Below are 23,660 nucleotides of genomic sequence, written 5' to 3'. Positions count from 1 at the left end.
GGTGAGCAGGGGGGTACAGGTGAGCTGTGGGGTGCAGGTGAGCTGTGGGGTGCAGGTGAGGTGTGGGGTGCAGGTGAGCTGTGGGGTACAGGTGAGCAGGGAGGTGCGGGTGAGCTGTGGGGTGCGGGTGAGCAGGGAGGTGCAGGTGAGCTGTGGGGTGCGGGTGAGCTGTTGGGTGCGGGTGAGCAGGGAGGTGCAGGTGAGCAGGAAGGTGCAGGTGAGCTGTGGGGTGCGGGTGAGCAGGGAGGTGCAGGTGAGCAGGGAGGTGCAGGTGAGCTGTGGGGTGCGAGTGAGCAGGGGGGTGCAGGTGAGCAGGGAGGTGCAGGTGAGCTGTGGGGTGCGAGTGAGCAGGGGGGTGTAGGTGAGCAGGGAGGTGCAGGTGAGCTGTGGGGTGCAGGTGAGCTGTGGGGTGCAGGTGAGCAGGGAGGTGCAGGTGGGCCTAGAAAACTCTGGGAGGGAGCGGGGAGCGCAGAGCAATTCTGGGACCAGCTGCATTTCATGTTAATGGGAACCACAGTGAGACTGCCCAGCTTGGCGGGATGCTCCATTAGACAGCAGCTCAGCGTGGCCGCCTTTCAGGTCAGCGAGCACCTAGGCAAACATTTACCGAGCCCTGAGGAAGAGGTCAGTGTCCAGCAGACCTTGTGGAAGAGCAGCTAAGGAATCCGTCCTGATCTGCCGTGCTAGTAGATGACTTGGTTTTCTTCTTTAAGGAATACAAATCCCAAACCCCCTGCCTGGAGTCCCTGCCAAGCCATGTGCCCCTCCTCCGTGCATCTCTGTGGGGAGAGACTGCCCAGCTCTTCCCACAGCAGCTTCCAACTGCTGTGCTGTTCACAGCCTCAGGTGTAACACACTGTACCACTGGAGTTCCTTTTGAAAGAACAGTGCTTTTAAAAAATGTATTCCATTCCATGCTTAGTGGAATGCTAAGCAAGATTGATAACATCATATAAATGAGTCACTGAGGGGAAGAGACCTTAAGAAACCAGAAAGGACAACCTGTGGCCTTCTCTTCTGGCTTGTCATCCTCTCTGCTCCTCACATCTCCAGGCATCTCCTCTGGCCCCCATTTTTCCCCCCCAGGAAGGGCACAGATAGCAGTGCATTTGGATTGCAGAATGACCCATTTAAATAACACTGCTACTTAGAGAAGCTTAGGGTGTTATGTCCATTGCAATGTGAATAATAGTCTTGGGATTTTTTTCCCCCCTTGGTCACTGCTGGCATGTTAGGGGAAAGGGGCCTGAGGCTGTGATACTTCAGAGTCAGGGTGGGGTGAAGTGGGGTGAGGCAAAGCTCAAGCCCAAGACTCACCCAGAGTCTCAGCTGCCCCGTGTCGGCTGTCTCCCAGGTGGTGAACGTGTCCCGGCTGGAGGGTGATGACCATCCTGTACAGCTCATCTACTTTGTGGAGGGACGAGACGGAGAGAGACTCAGCGCTGTGAGGTCTTCAGACCTGATCAACAGGATTGACGTCCAGAGAGCGGCCATCATTCTGGGCTATCGGATCCAGGGCGCCATTGCCCAGCGTGAGTGCCCAAGGACTGCTTCCCGGGGGCTCTGTGCTGCAGCCACGTCCACACTGGGTCTTCCCGCCTGGGAGCTCTGAGTGGAGGGTGTCCTGATAAGTACATGGCAGGTTTCGTGCCTTTGACCTCGGCCATTCAGCCTCCTTTGTTGTGGGCTTCAGTTGTGGGTCCAGCCTTCAAAGCTGCCTTTCCACCCCGTATTTTATATTCACACACAGCCTCAGTCTTGTAGTTATTTATAGTGCTCCTGGGTGGGTCTGTAAAACAAATCTCTTCTTTGACTACTTTTTAAAAAAAATGTCATTTAAGTGAACTTTCACAGGGCAGTTTAAGTGAACGCTTACAGGGCTGTTTTGTTTAGCCTTCAGCCATCACACACCTTTTGTTTTGCATTGCTCACTGTCACCACGCTGTCCCAGTGCTCTCCCCACTCCCTCCCTGTGTTCCCCTTTTCCATCGGTCCTGTGCTACTCTTTTGGGAGGTTCAGGGTGGTGCAGGGAGCCCTCACGGCATAGTGTGTGCAATGTGTAGGGTTGCTTACTGAATGGGCAGCAATTCAAATCCACCAGTTGTTCTGCAGGGGAACGAGGAGGCAGGCAGTCTGCTAAGATTCAAAGTCTGGTAAACCTGATGGATGGTCACCATGAGTTGGAATCGACTCAATGACCGTGCGCTTGGGTGCTTCGGGGGTGGTGTAGATGGTGAGTCTGCTCACTGGGAGGGTATCGGTTCCAGTCATTCCTGCAGGGCCTCAGAACAAAGGCCTGCTGACCTCTTTTCAAAGACTCAGCCATTCCAAGTCTTGTGGGTCAATTTATACCCTGATACACATGAGGTTGCCAGGCGTTGGGGCCGACTCCACCAAGACGGTGAAAGAGACTGAGACTGTAAACAGCTTTAGTTTGTTTGGCTCTACAATCAACACTCTTGACACCAGCAGCCAGGAAAGCAAAAGATGAATTGCACTGGGAAAGTCTGTTGTCAGGGACCTCTCTGGAGTACTGAAGAGCAATGATGTCAGCCTAGAGACTAAGGTGTGCCTGATCCAGGCCACAGTCTTCATAATTGCTTGCTATGTGTCAGAAAGCTGGACAATGACTAGGAATAATAGAGAATTGATGCCTTTGAGCTGTGGTGTTGGAGAAGCATGGTACTGCTAGGAGAACAAACAGTTTCATCCTAGAGAGGGTGAACAGGCAGGCTGCTCCTTGGAGGCAAGGATTCTGAGGCTTCATCTAACATACTTTTGGCATATTGCATGGAGGGACCAGTCAGTCCTTGGAGAGGGACATCATGCTTGGAAGGGTAGAGGGACAGTGAAGGAGAGGAAGACCCTAGATGAGATGGATTGATTCAGTGACTGGGGTAGTGAGAGTAGGTGTGTCAGAGACAATAGGGATGGAACAGGACAAAGCAGGTTTCAGGGCTAGTGTACATAGAGTCACAAGTGACTCGACGGTATATAACAACAACAACAATCTACCTGGCTCTGGTGGCCTAGTGATTATAACCTGCACTGCAATCCCAAAGGCACACAGTTTGAATCTGCCAGGGGAGAAGGATGGACAGTCTCCTGTGCGGTTTACCGTCTCTCACAAACCTCTGGAGGGTCAGCAATGGGTCAATTCCGACTGACACAGTAACAACATTTCTCTACCCTTTCCTTATTTCTTCTCCGTTTAAAATGCGTTTTATGTAAAATGATGTGCCAGCTCTGTGTTCCTTCCAAAATCCTTCATGTCCTGTTTTGAGCATGGCTGGGTGGGGACAGTGAGTCACACGGGAGGCTGGGTGGTGCCTTGGGGGGCCTGGCTCCTCCGGGATCTCTGAACACAGAGACCTTGGTCCTCGCCTGGCCGCCCTGCCCCTGCCCTGGCCCGCACCGCTCCACGGCCCACACAGAGGTGTTCTGATGCTTTATTACAACTGTAAGGCCCTTGCCTCCTGTTCCCTTCTCATGTTTGCTCTCGCCCTGTGCAGTATTTAGAATCAAGAAACGGGGAAGCCAAAGAGAGGTCTTTCTCTAAATACACCTTTATGAGTCATACTGCTAACTTTAAAAATACGGAAAAATTCTTTTTGGAGGCAATATACCGCAACAAAGCCACCCATTCCTAGTTTGTGTGACAGGACAACAGCACTGACTCGCGTTGTGCCACCACACCTGTCACCTACCCTTCTGCTTCTTCACCATTTAGACCATTTGCCCCTTTAAGTTCTCCCCTGTGCTGTGGTGCCTGTTGACAGTCTAGACTGACAAAGATCATTTCTTACAGCAGACAGACCTTCTGTATAATTAGGCTTCGCTTGTTTAGTTCAGGCTAATCTTTTTTTTTTAATTTTTTTTTTTTTAAATTTTTGTGTGAGTGTACCGGCAAATCAGATCTGATTGGTACAGGAGGAGATTGTCCCTCCTTTTCCCGGCAGAGCATCTTGTGGATTCGAACCATGTACCTCTGGGATTGTAGTTGCAGCTCCTTGCCACTAGGCCACCAGAGCTCCCCTGAGGCTAAACTTTTTAAAGTGCCACTTAAGCCTCCATGTGTTAGTGTTGGTTCAGGGTTTAGAGGTCACTTCCGTTAGAGTAGGGGTTCCCCAGGCTCAGTCCATCCAGTCAGTTCTGTGCCCTCATCTTCCTCCTTTTGACCAGGGTCCACCTGGTGGGTGGTGGTTGTTATTAGGCGCTGTGAAGTCCAGACTCAGTTGACCCTCCAACTTGGATTGTAAATCACATGGGAGGAGACTGCCCATCATACTCTTGGGAAGTCATTAGTGGGTTTGAACTGCTCACCTTTGAGTTAACAGCACAACTCCTTAGCCACTAGGCCACCAGATCGCCTGCTATTTTAATCTAAATGGTGTTTTCTGTTGCGATCTGGAAAGCAATCCTCGTATGAGTGCGTGGGAACTTGTCCTCGAGAGAAGTCAGTGCTTATGAGGAATTCAGCCTCCAAGAATGCTGGGAAACTCTTTCTGCCGCACGCAGAGGAGAAATGGCAGATTTGACACATGACAGCTGTGAGGTGATGCTCAAGCAGGAGACCCTTGCAAGGTCTGTCCTTGTCCCTTAGAACTAGCCAGGATGAGAGCAAGTGGCCACCAGTCTTGATTACATGGATGGTTTTAAGCAAAGGATCTTTGATGGTTTGTTGTCCTTGTAGTTGAGAGATAATGACATGTTATTCTGATCTGAAGCACTTGAGAACAAAGGGCCAGAGTCTTATTACATTTCTATTTATATGGCTTTTCTGGTTGCGGGAGACACAGTGGCTGCAACGGCCGGCGTAGGCAGAGCAGAGGTTACGAGGAGGACGCAGGATCGGCGGGGTTTCCTTCTGCTGCACGCGGGCTGTGTCGGTCGGTGCTGGTGCAGTGGCATCTCAGTGCATCTGCTCTAGTGCCCCTCAGCCCGTTTCAGAGGCATAAATCTGGTCACACTGGTGCCAAGAGCCTTTGCTTGCATTTGCCACGGATCATGCGCGTCCAATGTCACAGCAGATGCTGGCATCGTGGGAGATGACAGGAGCACCTGGCAGATCCCGCCCATGGGGACACCGCGGCCCCTGAAGGGACGAGACCTAGAATCATGGCTGTTTTCAGGAGCAAAGACGTGGTGCATTAGAGATGGAAATGTATACTACTAGTAAGATGCATCTTGAAAGAGTAGTGACGTGTTGCTCACAAGACCAAGCCAAGTCTGAATGAATTAGAAGAGGGAGCGGGCAGCGAGTCAGGACCGGGGTCCACGGAGGGGCATTTTGGTTTAAGGGGCTGTGAGGTGGGGGCATGGGGTCCCTTGGGGGGGGTGAGTGGTCAAGATAAGGGGTCAGTGTGTGGTGATGGAGGCTGAGGGACTGTGGACTCAACGTGAGCAGATGTCCTTGTGAGGTAGTGGTAACTGGGAGACAGTCACCCTGAGCTAAAGTGACAGGTGTGGTCCTGGAAAGTGCTGGAGCCCTGGTGGTGGTTTGGTTAAGCACTTGGCTGATGGTGGAAGGAGAGTTTGACCCCCTCAGCCGCTCCATGGGATATAGATGTGCTGTCTGCTTCGAGAAAAGTGTGCAGCCTCAGAGGCCCTGTGGGCAGTTCTGTTCTGCCCTACGTGGTTTGTCACAAATTGGAATGGGCTCAGATTTTGATTTGAAGAAATGCAGTCAGGAAGCGAGCAGGTGGGAATCGGGGACGTCACGCTGAGCAGAATAGGTCAGACCCAGACGCCGTACAGCCAGCCCTATGAGGCTGTGCTATCCGGAGCAGACAGGTCTGGTGTGGAGCGGTTAGCAGATGCAGGTGGACGGGGAGTGGAGCCCTTGCTGCGGTGTCTCTGCTAAGATAAGAGAACAATTTGGGAACAGACATAATCGATGTCACGACATCTACATGTCCAAATGGTCAAGAGGCATGTGCTTTGTGCACGTGCATTTTAACCACAATTTAAAGATGTATTTAAATCACAATTTAAAGATGTATCACTATTCGACAGATGGAAGCAGAACATTTGCAGCTACAGAAGGAGAGGTCGCTTCCCTAAAAAGACAGCACTTAGCAGAGAGGCCGGGAGGAAAGGTGGCTGTCAGGGACTGGTGCAGGCAGGCACTGGGGCTGCTGTCTGCACTGGGGCGGCCGCCTGCACTGTGCTGCCGCCTGCATTGGGACTGATGCCTGCATTGCTGATGCCTGCATTGGGTGGCCGCCTGCACCGTGCTGACGCTTTCCCTGCCTGCAGCCGTGGACAGGGTGAAGAGGCCTTCCCCGGAGGCCCAGAGCAGCAACCTCTGGGTCATCGTGGGCGTGGTCATCCCGGTTCTCGTGGTCATGGTGATCGTAGTTATCCTCTACTGGAAGCTCTGCCGGACGGACAAGCTGGACTTCCAGCCGGACACCGTGGCCAACATTCAGCAGCGGCAGAAGGTGAGAGGTGGAAACCCCCAGAGTTCCCCTGCATGATCCTGTGGGGTCAGTTGGGGTGGGCGCAGGGCAGGGACCGGACAGGGGCAGGCATTAAGGAACTCTGGCTTTACCCAAGGTGTCCGTCTGCCTCCATGGCCACTTCCAGAAACCAGTTGTTCCCCAGCACTAAATTCATTCCAAGAACACAGGGCTGGATGAGGCTTTTATTATTTTCTGTTTGTCTTACCATGAAGGGTAGTGTTTCTTCTTATGAGAGATCTTGATTAAATGGCAAGCTTACAATCGGCAAGCCCATCAGAAGCACTTTCTGCTGCATGTCACAGAGGTTCACTTACTCTTTCTGTGGTCTGCTGAGGTGTTTTCTTCCCTGATGAGTGACATGAAAAGACAACCCGCTACACTCAGTGATTCATGGTGTGACTCTCACCGAGCTGAGGACAGTGGGTTTGGCAATGGTTTTGTTCTGGTGGAAGAATATTGTTTCAGGGAAGGTCCACCAAGCCCACAAGGTGGTACTTTGATCTTTGTATTTCCTAGCGTAAACATTCCTGGTGAAGTCCACCCACTATTTGTTATTTGAGCCAACTCTCAGAGGGCAACGTTCTTGGGTTCAGAAACAAGACACCCCTCAACAAAACAGGATCCCCCTTCCCTCACTCCTCCTTCCACTTCTGCTTCCGCAGTAGGTTTGAGTCTCCCACCAAAACCACCTGACGCTGTCTGATTCTGAGGCCTGGCAGTCCTGTGTGTTACTAGCCGAACTGTGCCCCAGGGAGTCTTCTGCCTTTTTTAAAGAAGCAGGTTGCCAGACCTTTCTTCCATGGTGCCACGGGGTGCGTTAGAACTGCAAACCTTTAGGTTCATGGCTGAGCACACACACACGTTCTTGGTGACCAAAACGGAAAGGTTTTAAGTGCAACTCCCAGACATTGGAGCTGCTGTGTTACTTTAGGTGCCAGGAGGGTTGTGTGGGTTGATATTAATGAAGTATTTATAGGAGGGGGCACTGGCTTGGGAGAGGCCCTGGCCAGGGACTGTCCCCCAAGACTCCTGGGAAGAACCACTGTTCCCCTTCCTGTTGCTGGCGCAGTAAACACAGAATCAATTCTGTCATGTGTTCCTAACAGGAAAAGGGAATGAATTTAAACGAAACGCCAGGCTCTCACTCTCCAGTGTCCCCTGAGGCTCTGTGGCTGTGGCCCTGCAGCCTGGTTCTGCCCACCTGTCACTGCAGAGATGGTGCTGACTTGTGGGAACCCTGAGGGACAGAGCGAAAGAGCCTAACCTGACTTCAAGGCTGTCATCTTTACAGATGTGGAGTGAGCGCCTCATCATACTCCCTCAGAGTGGCTGGTGGTTTGAACTGCTAACCTTCCAGTTAGCATCTATCAGTTACCAGCCATGCCTCCAGGGCTCCCTTCCCTGTTCCTGGTAGCGGTGGAAAAGCTGCTCTCTTGGCCTGAACTGAGAGCATGCCTTCTTCCTGGGCTCCCTCTGCTCGCCCACCTGTGACACCCCTCAGTACGGTTCTCCCCATCCTACCGCAAATCTAGAGCTGCAAACATTTGGAAGCAGTGACTCCCTGGCCCTAAACCCCACACCTCGCCTTCGGAGTGGATGGACGCTCTTCTCATTTTCCTGCCCGGTTTGGAGGCAGCGCACTGTCATTTCCAGTCACTTTGAGAGGATTGTGCACCCTTCTTCCTGCAGAGCCCAGACAGCACAGGGGTTAATGTGCTTGGTTACCAACCAGAGGGCTGGTGGTCCAAGCCCCCGGCTGCTCTTCAGAAGAAAGACGAAGCTGCCTACTTCCATGAAGGTGGTTTCCTTGGATACCCTGTGGGACCGTCTGTGCTGTCCTACGGAGGCGCATGTCTGTCCTGAGGGGTGCCTCTCTGTCCTACGGAGGCGCCTGTCTGTCCTGAGGGCTGCCTGTCTGTGTTGTTCTGCAGGGGCGCTGTGAGTTGGAATCACTCAAAGGTGATGGGTTTAGCTTTTTGGGTTTTGGTATCTTTCTCATGTGATCATTCTTAAGTCCAAAGCCACCATGTTACCTTGGGGAAAACTGCAGTCAGGCCCTTCATCCTGCCAGGACTCAGCGGGAGGTTGGGATGACCTGGGCTGGATGCTGCTGGCCCCATGGACATGTGTCCCTTCTCGTGGGGCCAGCTGGCACGGTGTTTGCCATGGGTTTTTGGTGAGGGTGTTTGCTGTGGATGTTTGTCAGGGGCTAAAGCTCCCGGTCACTGGCTCCCTCATGTGTTGACTGCCAAACAGCTCCAAGGCCCTGGACCTCAGTCCCCTGCACGATGGGCTGGCTCTGAGCTGGGCTTAGGCTGAAGGACCAGCACAGGTCATGTGCCCCTGGCTCCAGAGGGACAAAGATGGTACTCCAACTGTTCAAGTAGCAGATAGTAAGAGTACAGGTAGCAGAAGGCCTCGGAGTTCTGGTGCAAACAGTTACCATTTGTGAGGCTGATGATTCCCGTCCAAGAGGGGAAAAGGGCCTGAGGAGCCCCCACTGGATGTCCTGTGGAACAGTTCTACTCTGACATGTGGGCCATAAGTCGGTATAGACTCCATGGCAGCTGATTTCAGCGTGTTGAGGAAGCTGCAGGTTAATGGAGGAGGGGCAGCCAGCCCCTTTTTGGCAGCAGGAGAGGAGGAAGTGTCTAGGCTGAGCTCACAAGCTGCGGAAAGGTGCCGGGTGAAGCGGGCACAAGCATAGTGAGCGAAGGGACTTTAGGAAGTCGGCACTCACGGAACTGAGACAGCTGAGGTTAGGTAGGGCCAGATCCCAAAGGGCTGTGTCTTGGATTCCTGGAGGTGCTGGCTCAGAGGCTCACAGGAGGATGGCTCCGTGCAGTGGGCATTTATTTTCTCACGGTTCTGGAGTCTAGAAACCTGATTCAGGGAACTGGATCCTGGGAAAGGCTGGTTGTCACTCTGGGGGTGAAATCTCTGCTTCAGCCTGTGCAGCTCGGTGACCCTCGTTCCTTCGTGACCTTCATGTGACATCATCTTTGCCTGTTCTGTGCTTGTTCCCAACCTCCAGCTAGAACAGCCTTACCCTGCAGTGAGATCAGCCCTACTTCCCAGCTGGACCACGTCCACAGCTACCGAGTGGTGATTCCAAAACAGATTTCAGGGGACACAGTCCAAGCCCTGATCGCTTTTCTGGCCTCTGAGGGATTAGAATTCCTGGTGGAACTTGTGTGGGATACAGGCCTCTCTGGAAGATAAGACATGCCAGGGGCAGGGGCAGGCCCTCAGGAGAACCAGGGACATCTAACTTGTTGGAGGCTGCCTTCTGGAATTCGACACCCCAGAAAGGGTGCTCACGCCCCGGGGCTGGCTGCCCAGGTGAGGCCCTGGAGGGTGTGCTGGTCACAGATGCATCGCACAGTCTACTGAGGTGGACCTCTGAGGGCAGGCTTGGGTCTGTTTCTGGCAGGAGCCCAGGCAACCACACGACATGCCCAGACTGTCCGCGCGGTGAAGCTGCGTGCCCGGGAGACAGGACCTTTCATTAATGTAGGAAAAGCGGTCTGCCAGGCTCTGCCTTTTGTTTCCAAGCAGCGTCTGTCAACTGTGTTTGCAGTGAGCGCTGTTGCCCTCTGCTGGCACAGACAAGCCGGCATCAATCCGAGATCTTCTGGGGTAACAAGAGCTGGCTTTGTACCATGCTCCCCATCCCATTCCTGTGGAATTGGTTCTGACTCTTAGTGACCCCACAGGACAGAGAAGAGCTGCCCCTTGGGGTTTCTGAGGCTGGCATCATCTCAGAGCTGACAGCCTCATCCCCCTCAGAGCAGCTGGTGGGGTCCATCTGTTAACCTTTCAGTTAGCATCCAGGCGCTTGATGGCTGTGCCCCCTGGACTCCTGAAAGACTACGGATCTCAGGCGCTGTGCCCCACACACCCGTGCACAACATGGGCACCGGCGACCTCAGGCCCCAGAGTCAGTCGGCTGTTGCCGTGCCCCTGGGTCCTGCTTGAGCTTTATCTTCTAACAGTGTACAGTTGCGAACTAAAACGTTGGTGGTTTGAATCCACCATCTGTTCCTCAGGAAAGATACGGGAGAGCACAGGAAACAAGCGTCACTAGGATTTATAGACTTGGAAACCCCTTGGGGATTTCCCCTGCCCTGTGAGGTCACCACTGGCCAGCAGTGGGTTTGGGACTCTTGGTGTGGGAACCATTCCTTCTAGGGAGCATGGCTTCTGTGTGGGGTTTCTGCAAGGAGAACCCCTGGGGACAACTCTTCGTTTTCTGTTTATCATGCTGTGTAGTGTAAATGGTTGAGGCTCTTGGCTGCCAGCAGAAAGGTTGGTGGTTCAAGTCCACGCAGGGGCCCCTTAGGAGAAAGTCTTGGTGTTCCTTTTCCAAAAACCCAGCCAGTGAGGAGCCTATGGAAGCCGCCCTGCCCTGACCAGCCCGAGTGGTCGTGAGTTGGTCTCAGCACCTGTACTCTGTCCCGTCCTGAGACACAAGCCCTCTTGAGCTCCCCGGCCAGGCTGTGAGGAGCGGGTGGAGGGTCCTCGTGGAAGTGGACTGTTGGGGTCAGCAGCCCTTGCCCCCCGCTCAGATTTTGGAGTGACCGTCCCCTTGTGTCTGTGCTCCAGCTGCAGATCCCCAGCGTGAAGGGCTTTGACTTTGCCAAGCAGCACCTGGGCCAGCATAGCAAGGGCGACATTCTGATAATCCATGAGCCAGTGCCCCCGCCGGGCCCCATCAAGGAGCACACGCCGCCCTCCGAGAACGGAGACGTGCCCAGCCCCCAGGCCAAGGGCCCCTCCAAGGGCCTCCGCCACCGAGGAAGGTAAGACAGTATCCGGGTGGTCCTTGCCTGTCGGGTGCATTTCCCTTTCAGCTTGTCAGTGTCCAGCATCTGAAGGACCAAGGTGGGGGTGCTGCCCCAGTGCGTGGCCTCAGACCGATGGCTTTGCCCAAAGTAGTACTTGAAGCCACGAGTAGTTTTATCCTCTTTAAAGGGTCTTGGTGGTACAGTAGCTTACATGTCAGGCTGAGGACCAAAAGCTCGGCAGAAGAGCCCACTGGCCACTTCATGAGAAAAGGTGGACATGCTCCTCTGATTTTCAGCCTCAGAAACTTGGAGGCTCACCAGGGTCCTATCTACTAGATGCTTGGTTTGGTTTGGGTTTTTGAAGCCGTGCAGGCAGATTGCTTTTTAGAAATAAGCAAAGATGGGGAGAGTTCATCTCACGTATTTTGGAGTGTGTTATCAGGAGGGGCTGGTACCTTCAGAAGGACATCAGTGCTGGGGAAGGCATAAGGTCAGCGAAAGAGGAAGATCCTTAATAATACGATTGACTCAGTGCTCCAGTAGATGCTGGCCAGCAGAGACACAGCAGATTTCTCAACAACACACCTGCCCCTCAGGGCCACAAGCCGACAGACAAGGGGTGTCCCCAGAAGATGAACCCTTCAGGCTGGAAGGCTCTCAGAATGAAACAGGGGAGGCCCTGCCTTCTCAAACAGAGCTGACCTGATGATGTGGATGGAGTCAAATTCAGAACCATCATCTGAAAATTCTTTAGGGGAGCTCTGGTGGCCTAGTGGCAAGAAACTGAACTGCAATCCCAGAGGAACACGGTTCGAATCCACCAGACGCTCTGCCGGAGAAGGAGGCGCAATATCCTCCTGTACCAGTCAGATCTGATTTGACGGTACACGCACACAAAATAATAAAAAATAAAAAAAAAAAAATAGAACCATCATCTGCTGATGTGACTCAACTCAGAATGAGGAGAAACTGCTGTGAACATTCATAAATGATCTGAACATGGAATGCACGAAAGAGGAAGCTACAGCTGGTTGAGGGTAAAAGAAATGGAACACATAAAGATTGAACTCCAGGGCATTGGTCAGCTGAAATGGACTGCTATTGGCATGTGGTCCACTATGCCAAGCTGAGGGTGGCAAACTAAAGAAGAATTGTATCACATTCATCCTTAGAAAGATCCATCCCAAACTACAGTGCTGTTAGTGATAGGATACATTTTCATACAAGGAAGACCTGTTAACATGAATAGTATACAAATTTACATGCCAATTATTAATGCCAAATATGAAGAAAATGAGAATTTCTATTAACTTATACAATCTGAAATTGACCTTGCATCAGGATGCATTGATATTTATTGGTAATGAGAACTGGAAACAAGGTTTGGTAGCTGGAGAATAAGGCATTGGTGATAGAAACAATCCTGGAGACCAAGTAATAGAATTTTGCTAACCATGTGTTCAGTGCAAGTAGTTTTTTTCAATAACATAGATGATGACTATACGTAGTTGATGGAATACACAAGAATCAAATAAACTGTGTTTGTGGAAAGAGACAGTGGAATGTTCAAAATCATCCACCACTCGCTCATATTCAAATTCAAAGTCAAATTCAAGTGGAGGAAAAGTAAAACAAGTCAGCGAGACTCACGCTAAGATCTTGCGAATACGCCACCTGAATTTAGAGAAGAGATTTGATGCATTGTATACTGTGGACTGGAGACTAGGTGAGTTGTTGAATGACATCACAGATCTCATAGGTGGGGAAAAAGCTAAACGTTACTAAAAGTCGATGAAGAAAGAAAAGACAAGAATGGATATTTAAAGAGATTCTGAAACTTGCTTGCTCTTGAGCATAGAATCAGTAAAGCAAATGTAAGAAGTGAAAGAGCTGAACGGATTTCAAAGGGCGAGTCAAGAAGAGAAAGAAATTAAATGGGAAAGAGCTGGACTTAAAAAAATCAAAAGAACATACACAACATTTCTTAAGCTGAAAGAACGGAAAAACAGTTTTAAGACTCAAGTTGAAACATTGGAGAATGATAGCGCAAAGGATGTAGTGAGACATGACACATCAGAAAGGATGGAAAGAGCCTTTGTACCAAAAAGAGTTAGATAATGTGATTAATGTGGTGGTCAGTGGGGGAGTTTTTGGCTTTGTGTAACCTGGAGGAACTCTGGTGACATGCACAGTTATGTGGTCAGCTCCTAACAAAACGGATGGTAGTTCAGACCCACCCCGCGGTTCTGCGGGAGAGGACCTGGCCATCATTCTTCATGAAGGTCACAGCCTTGGAGGCCCTGTGGGGCTGATGCCTGGAGTCCCTATAAGAGGAGCTGAGCCTCCCGCCTTCTTCCTGTTTTCAGTCTTGGGAGTGGACATTGCAGTACAGTGGTGAGTGGACACTGCTCCCACACATCTGAGTGCAGCTTCCGTGAAGCTTGTGGGGTGACTGTACAACTCGTCTAAGGCCCAGTGGACTCTGCTCCAGGCCTGAACCCCCAGTTTTCTGAGCTCAGTGCAGAGTAGACCTAGACCCGTCTTGGACCAGGGCTGGGACCAGGCATGGCCCGCGAAGATGGAGGGCCGGCCTCCTCACGGGTGCCACCTCTTCCAGCATTCACAGCAGTGCGCCCTGGGGAGCCGCTTGGAGCAGGACTGAGCGTATTATGTCCTCGTCTGTTGAGCTGATGGGCCCCTGGAAGAAGCTAGCAGAGAAGTAACGGGGCATTTCATCTCCACCACGTCTGCCTGGGAGCTGGCCTCCACACCCACAGCCATGTTTTCTTTTTTGAGTGAAAAATTTGTTTTCTTTTTTTCATTCCTTCTCTCTCCTTCTGAAAACTTTCATTTTATTTCTCTTTTTATTTTAAATGATGGCAGAACAATGCACCTATCAACTTGGCAATTTTGACACGTACAGCTCAGGGACACTAGCTGGGTGTCCTCATTCTGCGGGGCTTTGCTTTTCAGCACTTCACGGAGCCTGTGTTTCTCACAAATTGAAGACAGCCCTCGTTGCTAGTCTGTTGGCATGATTTTCCCAGCTGCAAGTCCTCACCTGGTGTCTTTGTGCCACATTTTGGTCCTTCGCAGAGTATTGAAGGCATTTTCATCGTGTTATTACTGTCTTAGGGAGCTCTGGCAGCCTGGTGGTAAGAAGCTGTGCTGCCAGTCCAAAGACACACAGTTCAAATCCACCAGCAGCTCCACAAAAGGATGGGCAGTTCCCTCCCATGCAATTTACAGACTCTGAAAACCTGCTGGAGTTGGTTCTGACTCGATGGTACCCAACAACAACAGCGTTTTGTTACATACTTCATGGACTGCACCGGAGCGTACACATGACCTTTACACTCCCTGAGATACCAGACACACCGTGTGATGTGCCTCCGTGATACTTGTGTTCCTGTGGAGCCTGGAACTGAACTTGCAGATCTCCCAGGTCTGCCTGTAATGCTTCATGCTGTGGTGTGATTCTCACCGCCTTCTATCAAATCATTCATCCCAACACCGTGCACACAAGCTCATTGTCCCTAAGCCGTGCCTGTCCCACAGCCACGCGTTGTCACTGATTTCTGTGTGTTTGCTTTTTTCCTTTGAGGAGATGCCCTCTTAGATGGACTTGTCTCGCTTAGCGTGGTGGGTCCGAGCTGGGTGTGCATCACATTCGTCCTCTTTCCGGCTATGTGCTGTGCTGCTGTAGAAACACCCTACATTTTTTGACTGTTGACAGACCCTGGGTCGGCTCCACTTTGTGACTTCGTGGAGCGGGTGGAAGTCAGCTCGTGTGTCCAATGTCCTCCGGCCACAGTGAAAGCGACACACAGACCTGTCTCTCTTCTTCATATGTCACATGTTTTGTGTCCTCAGGGTCTCTCCCTCGGACGCAGACTCCACCGTCAGTGACGAGTCCAGTGAGAGGGAAGTAGGTGACAAGGCCCCTGGAATGGTCAATGACAGCAGGGCCTCCCGAGGCCCGCAAAACGGTCAGTATCCCCTCCTCCTCGTTGAACCTTGTGATGCTGCAGTTCCTATAGGCTGGGGTTTAATCATTGTGTACTAAACCTTTCCTAAAAGGCCTGTGCTCTGGGATGCTATTTGGTGAGAACATCTCAGCACCCATGGCTGCAGCTGAGCCTTGATCAGGGTCTGTGTTGGGGTGGGGCCTGTGCTAGATGTTGGGGTCCACTGAGGGTAAATGGAGCAGCAGTGAACAACCAGGCTTCACTCTAGCTGAGAGTCACAGTGACTTCTTCTTGGAAGGACAAGGAGGAGTTTAACTGAAACAAATCTTAGGGTTCAGTGAGTACATTCTGGGATCCCACTGCAGTCTTCCCGGTTGTAACTGACGTAGTTGTGTTGTTGTTTTGAGAGGCAGTAAATTGCACAAGAGAAGATTGCCCATCTTTCCTCTCTGGAACAGGTAGGTGATAGATTCGAGCTGGGTACCTTTGGGATGGCAGTGCATTCCTTACCAGTCAGCCCCAGAGCTTCCTGACACACTGTGGTTGTCTTTCCTCACAGACCATTGTGTCTGGGTTCCCTCCCAGCCCATCTTCCAGAAGGTCCTCTGGCTGTTCTGGGGCATCACGCCCTCTTGTCTGCAGCTGAGGCTACAGCTCCGTGCTGCACGGTGCTGGTTGGCACACCACCTTCACGTCGGGGCCAACGCTGGTTGCCCCGGCTGAGCCAAAGGAGGACTGTACTCGGGAGGGCTTGCTTTTTTAAAAAAAACAAAACAACAAACCAAACCCACTAACATTTTACTATGGTGTTTTTGGAAGTGTTACAGAAAAACAGGTTCCTATTCCACAGTTCCCACACACGTTATTTGATGACACTGGTTCTATTCCTTGCTTCATGTCAATGTTCCCATTATTCTTTTAGTTGTTTTGTTCCCATGGACCAAGCCTCACAGCCCTGTGACCTACTCTGTCTTTGATTATCTGATGGCCATTTGGTCTCAAGCAGATGCTTTTTTTAAAAAAAAAAATTTTACATTTTTTAAATTTATTATTAATTTCGATGAAAATTTACAGAGACTTTGGATTTCCATTCGTTCATTGTTGCACTTTTCTCCCCTCCCAACCCTCCCCACCGAGTACACTATCCTCTTTGAAAAGTAAAAGAAAAGTTCTTTCATTGTTTTACAATCCCTCCTCCACTGTACAGCCTTCGCTCTGGACTCCAAGCAGATGCTTTTTTTAAAAAAAATTTTTTATTTTATTTTTATTATTTTGTGTGTGTGTACCATCAAATCGGAGGAGATTGTTCCTCCTTCTCCAGCAAAGCATCTGGTGGATTTGAACCGTACACCTCTGGGAGTGCAGTGTAGCTTCTTGCCACTAGGCCACCAGAGCTCGCAAACAGATGCTTTTTTAAAAAGAGGGTCCTCTTAACTCTGAGGTGATTTTCTTAGCTGAAAGGTGACTTGAGGGAAGAGTCAATTCAGGGCTTAAACATGTCTCAGGGCCGTAGCCTCTGGAATTCCTCTTGTCTTGGTGGTCCCGTAAGTCTGGAACTTTAAAAAATTTGAAGTTCTTTTCCACATTATTCCCCCCTTTCTATCTTGATATCATCTATTGTGATCAATCAGTATTCACAGTAGTGGAAGCCAGGTACCATCTAGTTATTCTGATCTCAGGGTCGAGAAGGTCTTGGTTCATGTTGACAGTTAGTCCTATAACTGCTTCCTTTTCCAAGTGTTGAGTTTTCTTCTTTCTCTTTGGCTCCAGACAAGCAGAGAACAATAGTGTGTCTCAGATGACTGCTTGCAAGCTTTTAAGACCCCTAGATGCTGTGAACCTGACTCGGATGCAAAACATAAACTTTAGGAACTCTGTTACAGCGACTGACCAGGTTTTCCACTCTGTAGAGTTCAAGACTGATTTTTCAGAATAGCCCTCTGGTGGCCCCGTGGTAAAGAGTTGCACTGCCAACCCAAAAGCATGTGGTTTGAGTTCACTTGCTGCTCCAGAGAGGAAAGATGTGGGGGGTGGGGACAGTAATTTCCCATGAGAGTTACAGCCTCTGAAAACCCACCAGAGGCTCAGCTATAAGTTGGTTTTGACTCCATGGCACACAGCACCCCCACCAATTTCTGGTTACCAAGTAGGTAACCAGGCCTGACTTTACAGGAGCCTCTGGGTGGAATTGTACCAGTCCTTTTCTTCTGATTTATTTCGTGCCATACAATGTTTTCAAGGATCCTGCATATCATAGCATATGTAAGACAGTTACTTCCCATGGCGACTGAAGGATATTCTGTTGTGTGGACAGATGTTTTGTTTACCTGTTCATCTGTTGGTGGACACTTGGACTAATGTGTTCAGTGCTGCATTCAACAGTGTACCTGTTTGGCCACGTCCTCCTCTGACCGTTATTTCCTGATAATAGCCATCCTGTCGTTGTTGTTAGATGTTGCTGGGTTGGCTCTGACTCACAGCACCCCGATGCACCACAGAAACACTGCCCAGCCCCGCACCACCGTCACAGTGCGGCCACACCTGCGCCCGTTGCCGCAGTCATTGTTAAGCCAGTTCATCACATTGTGAGTTTTCCTCTCTTTTGCCGACATTCTGCCTTTACCAAGCAGATGCCTCTCTCCAGGCACTGACCCCTGCTGGTATCCAAAGTACGTGAGACAGAATTGCCTCATCTTCTCTCCTGAGGAGCACTCTGGCTGCACTTTCTCCAAGACGGATTTGTTCATTCTTTTGGCCAGTCCATGGGATAGTCAATGCTCTTCACCAACACAACTCAAAGGCGTCAATTCTTCCTTCCACTGTCCAACTTTACATTCACATGACGCAATTGAAAAGACCATGGCTTGGCCAGGCACCCTTTAGTCTTTTTTTTTTTAAATGTTTTTATTTTTTATTATTTTTTTGTATGTGTGTATTATTAAATCATATCTGAGTGGTACAGGAGGAGATTGCCCCTCCTTCTCCAGCAGAGCATCTGGTGTATTTGAACCATGTCCCTCTAGGATTGCAGTGCAGCTTCTTGCCATTAGGCCACCAGAGCTCCCTGCACCCTTTAGTCTTGATGCTGACATCCTTGCTCTTCGGTGCTTTAAGGAGGCCCTTGGAAGCAGATTTGCCCAATGCAATGTCCTTTGTTTTCTTGGCCACTGCGTCCATGGGTGTTAATTTTGGATCCAAAGAAAATCAAGTACTTGGTAACTTACATAACGTAATGACTTAGCATCTTTTCATGTGCTTACTGGCCACATAAATCTATCTTCTCTGGTGAGATGTCTGTTTGAAGCCTTTGTCTGTTGTGTGACTGGGTTGTTTGTGTCTTTGTTGTTGAGCTGTAGAAGTTCTTGATAGAGTCTAGATTGTAAACCCTTATCAGATATGTGGTTCCCAAATAGTTTTTACCAAGATATTTTTAGTGGCATTTTTTTTAAATTTTTTTTTTTATTTTATTATTTTTGTGCGAGTGTACCGTCAAATTAGATCTGACTGGCACAGGAGGAGATTGTCCCTCCTTCCCCGGCAGAGTATCTGGTGGATTCGAACTGTATGCCTCTGGGATTGTTGTTGCAGCTTCTTGCCACTAGGCCACCAGAGCTCCCCTAATGGCATTTTTTATACTAACTTTCTTTTCACCACAAGTATCATTCTATGAAAATAACCATGCAGAAGGAGCCACAGTCTCTTAACTGAACGAAGGTGAGGTGGAAGCTGGGAGCCTGCACTATTGCTGTGAGGCTGGGGTCCAGAAAACCACCTCGTCTGGGGGCCGGTGGGGCACAGCATCCCATCTCTGAACCTCTGTCCAGCTTTCTCAGCTGGTTCCTTTATGTTCCTAAGCTCCTGGCAAGAAGAGAATGGTTTGTTCTTTGGATCGTGTTTCACTGAATCTTAAAAATTACTTAGCTCCATGGTAACAGGCGTACCGTTACAGATAGACAAGTTTAAAATCTAAATCAGACCCTGGGAAAGAAATATTTTTATTTGGGAAAAGAATTAGCTCTAGATTTCCACACTCTCTGTCCGTTGCTTATCTGAGAAAGCCTTGCTTTTGCTCTATGCTGACAACATCACAGCTGATATCATTTACATCGCTGCCCAAATCCAGTATCACATACTCACATCCGAGCAGTAGCTCCTCCAGGCGTGGGACCAAACGCTGGCCGAGGCAGGAGGGAGGTGGACTGGATATTTCCTGGAGTAAAAGAGCTCCAAGTGAAAACACACCCCACCTGGTGCCGCAGCAGTGCTGACTCAGTGACCCTGGGGGACAGAGTGGACCTGCCTCACGCCATCAGTGTTCATCTCATTCCCATCCCGCGCTTTGTGAAAAGTTTGTGAGGTGCACGGCAAGGGTGGGAACACCCAGCTTGTCCTCGGCTGTGCAGAACAGGCCAGCAGAAGAGCAGCCTCTCCGGCCGCCCATTTGGGAATCAGGGAGGAGGTGGAGAGAGTGCTGTTACTCTGTGGGTATTGTAATTAATGTCAGAAAACAAAACGTTCTTGAATGGTTCAGTGAAGATGGATTTTCAGGGAGCTCTGGTGGCCTAGTGGCAAAAAGCTGCACGGCAATCCCAGAGGTACGTGGTTCAAATCCACCAGATGCTGTTCTGGAGAAGGAGAGGCAATCTCCTCCTGTACCAGTCAGATCTGATTTGATGGTACACACACAAAAAATAATAAAGTTTTAAAATAGAATGTAAAAAAAAAAAGAAACTAGATTTGCTTTTAAACTTTTAAAACTTTCACTCTAATAAAAATCGTAAAGAAAACCCCTCGAAGTCTGTGAAGCACCATCCTCCTCAGACACACGTGTTGCCAGATGTGCTGTTGGGTTGAGTTGGCAAAATTCTGCCCAGTTCTGCCTCCTCCTCACAGGCTGCTGGATTTGACCTGCAGCCATTAGTCAGCCCATGTCCTCTAGGGTCTCCCTCTTTCTCACTGACCTTTAACCTTACCAAGCATGGTGTCCTTCTCCAGGGGCCAGTCCCTCCTGATAACACATCCAGAGAACAGGAGACGGGTCTTTCCATTTTTGTGTGTCAGGAGCTCTCTGGCCGCACTTCTTAGCACAGCTCTCCTCTCGCACACTCAGAGTCCGTTCTGTTTGTTTTTCTCAGTGAGTCTTCAGTGCTTGGGTCTGGAGTGGGGTCCTTAAGAATTAGCCTCTCCTATATGGTGCCACTGTTGTAGAACGAGGCTGACAATTGGGATGGGGGTAAGACTGAGAAAAACTGGATGAAATACGTTTACGGCATTGAAGTCTTTGGGGAAGAGAATATTTTATATTTTAGGGCATTATGTTTATCGTAAGAGTACGGAATGAGGGTTGCAGAGTGGATTATATTTGGGGGTTGGGGGATGTGTGTGGGGGATTGCGTACCAATGAGGGTGTTTTTTCTTTTGCGTTTGAAGGAGAGGAGCAAATGGGGGGGGGCAGGGAGAGGGGTGCAACAATGAATGAATGGAATTCCAAAATCTCTGTAGATGTTCATTGAAATGAAAAATAAAGAAATTTTTTTTTTAAAAAGAATTCGCCTCTCATTCTGATGACTGGCTGTTTCTGTGGGGTGACTTGCTGTCTGCTTCTCCCTGCCAGGGCCACCCCCCGCCGCCTCAGGTCCAGAGCAGCACTCCTCGGCCTCCATCTTCGAGCACGTGGACAGGGTCTCCCAGTCGGCTGAGGCCAATCGCCGGGTCCCCAGCAAGGTCCAGCTGATTGCCATGCAGCCTATCCCAGCACCCCCCATCCAGCTGCCCACACTGGGTGACCGAGTGGCCGAAACCAACAAAATTAACAAGGAGGTTTGTGTCCTCGTGAAAGCATGTGGGCCCGGGTGCCCTGGGATCTGAGCGCTCAGGGCTTAAGTACAAGTGGATGATTCAGGTCAGGGATCCTGACCCCAAGTGGTGGACAGACATTCTTGAAGACTGCCTCAAGAGCTCAGACCCCTGCTGGCCGAGGTGGAGGTGGCCTTGGCCAGGGGCTGCCTGTTAGTGAGGGTCTGCTCACCAGGCTGGCCCGCTGGCTCCTGGGAGCCTCTGCTCCAGGAGGGGTCTCCTCACCCTGAGATTACCTAACAACAGCTTACTTAAATGGTTAGCTGGAACCCCCTGGTGGTGCCTCAGGAGACTGGCCGGGCAGACGGTTTCCTAGAGGTCAACAGCCTAGAATGCAGCCGTTCTCCCGTGCACATGTGGGGGTCATGATTCAGCACAGAGAGAGAGCTCTGAGATCAAGACCAGACCCCAGTAAAAGCTCGTTTTAAAGGCTTGAAGGGTCCCTGCCTTAAGAGAAGGTAAGGGGGCCTCTCCCTAGGATGCCCTAGGACAGTGGGGGAATAAAGCCAGGGGCTGGAGTTCCTTCTCTCCAGAGCAGAGCCTCAGGCAATTGCTCGGAGGCGAATGCGCTCCTGGCACAAACCGGAAGGGGTGCGAGGGGGTGTAAGGGGCTGTGAGGGGGTGCGAGGCGTTTCCCCGTGGGGGGATCATCCCCCTTCATCCTCCTTCACCGTCACCTCTGCAGATTCAGACCGCGCTGCGGCACAAGTCTGAGATCGAGCACCATCGGAACAAGATCCGTCTCCGCGCCAAGCGCCGCGGCCACTACGAGTTCCCAGTGGTGGACGACCTGTCCTCGGGGGACACCCGGGAGCGCCACCGCGTGTACCGCCGCGCGCAGATGCAGATCGACAAGATCCTGGACCCCACGGCCAGCGTACCTTCCGTGTTCATCGAGCCCCGGAAGAGGTGAGGCCGTGGCCAGGGCGGGGTGGACGGGGCGGCTCTGTGGTGTCCCAGGTGACCACTCGAGGGGTCCTTAGAGGGCGCAGCCACCCTGGAGTGGTTGCTGGGCGCAGCTGAGATGCTTGTGGTGATCCTCCATCGAGCAGAGCGGACACAGAGGACACTTACACAGCCCTGGGCCCTCCCACAACCTCCTCTGAGCAGCCACGGGCCAGTCCATGGACACTCCTCTTCCCTGCTGATGTGCCACCTTTCCAAGCTTGGAATTCTTTACCAGAGTCAGACTCCTCGCCCTCTGAAAAAATCTGCTTGAGACATTTATTGATCGGAGGCTGCGAGGCCTCAGTGCCTTGGCGTCTGTATCTTTGTGTGGAGCAGAGGTCCCATCCGGCTCCCTCTCCAGCCTCGTCCCAGGATGGTTCTTCTGGATGTAATTTTTCCTCAGGCTGGGCGTGACTGAAAGTGGGCGTCTGTTCCTTGTCCAGTTAGCTCTTCCCGGGGCGCCTGGCCCCCCTCTCCTGTCATTACCTGGTGCGGTGGTGCTTCAGTGATAGGGTTTGCCTCACAGCTCAGCTCTGACTGGAAGCTTACCTGTTGTGAGGGTGAACAGGTTTCAGGGGAGCGTTCAGACTCAGAAAGACTAGAAAGAAAGACCTGGCAACCTGTATTTGAAAATCAGCCAATGAAAATGTTATGAGATACAACTCGATCGCTCCACAGCCAAGGACAGGATGGTACAGTGCCAGGCAGTGTGTTTCAGTCCATTCTACACAGGGTTGCCAGAAAATACCATCACCCCAGCAGGTGCCTCGATGACCCCATCTTCTCCATCCCTACCAGTCACTCTGCGTCCAGGGTCTTACCTTCCGTACTGTCTCCAGATGACAGCCTCCACCATGTCCTGAATTCTCCCACCTTGTCTTCCTTCACACCTCCACCACGGGCCCATAACTCCCCACACCTCCACCTTAGGCCGTGTTCTCCCACCATGTCCACCTTCACACCTCCACCACCTCCACCACAGTGCTATAACTCCCACCCTGTCCTTCACACCTCCACCATGGGACCATAACTCCCACCCTGTCCTTCACACCTCCACCACGGGCCCTATTCTTCCACTCCGTTCTCCTTGACACCTTGACCATGGCCCAGTAGTCTCCCTTCTGTCCTTTTTCACACCTCCTTGCCTCTCCACCGTGGTCCGTGTTCTTCAGCCTCCCACCAGAGGCTCACATTGTTTCCTTACGCCCCTCCCTCACACCTTTCTCTCCTCAAATCTTGTGCTGGTTCCACTGAACGTTGGCCCCTGCAAAACCATGTGGGTCCCTGCCTTTCCCCTCAGCTGACCTCCACCCACCAGGATGCAGAGAGCCCCTCCCCCCCGTCCCCATGCAGGTCCCAGCTGTGTCCCAGCCTGGCCAGCAGCACCAGGGGCTGCCCTTGTGTCCTCTTCCGATGGCCCCTCCCCCATGCCTGAAGACCCTCCCCACCCTGAGGACCCGGCCCAGGTCCTATGGTCAGTGTGCTGGCTCTGCCCCACTGGAGGGGCATGCAGGGACCATGTGGCCGTGTTGGTCTCCTGCTTGCACTTGTGCATGTCTGGGTGGGACACAGCATCGTGCACCATCCTTGGAAGGCACTGAGCATTTGGTGGGCGAGGCATTCAGGCTTTCGTGGT

The 23,660-nt window shown here is 51.2% G+C and overlaps 1 protein-coding gene across 1 annotated transcript in view; it reads left to right on the top strand.

The window, feature by feature from the left end:
• Positions 1-23,660, top strand: part of KIAA1549 (KIAA1549 ortholog) — a 72,152-nt gene that overhangs the window by 24,679 nt on the left and 23,813 nt on the right. Inside the window, exons 9-14 of the mRNA XM_006887215.1 lie at positions 1,355-1,532; positions 6,260-6,444; positions 11,071-11,267; positions 15,126-15,241; positions 20,835-21,040; positions 21,762-21,985. Of these exons, the coding sequence (XP_006887277.1) occupies positions 1,355-1,532; positions 6,260-6,444; positions 11,071-11,267; positions 15,126-15,241; positions 20,835-21,040; positions 21,762-21,985 (1,106 nt within the window). The remainder of the gene's footprint in view (positions 1-1,354; positions 1,533-6,259; positions 6,445-11,070; positions 11,268-15,125; positions 15,242-20,834; positions 21,041-21,761; positions 21,986-23,660) is intronic.

The sequence above is a fragment of the Elephantulus edwardii genome, unplaced genomic scaffold (assembly GCF_000299155.1).
Source record: "Elephantulus edwardii isolate Elephantulus edwardi_28Jun2011 unplaced genomic scaffold, EleEdw1.0 scaffold00055, whole genome shotgun sequence".
Lineage (NCBI taxonomy): Eukaryota > Metazoa > Chordata > Mammalia > Macroscelidea > Macroscelididae > Elephantulus > Elephantulus edwardii.
The sequence above is the reverse complement of the archived record's forward strand: the minus strand, read 5'-3'. Positions and strand labels throughout refer to the sequence as shown.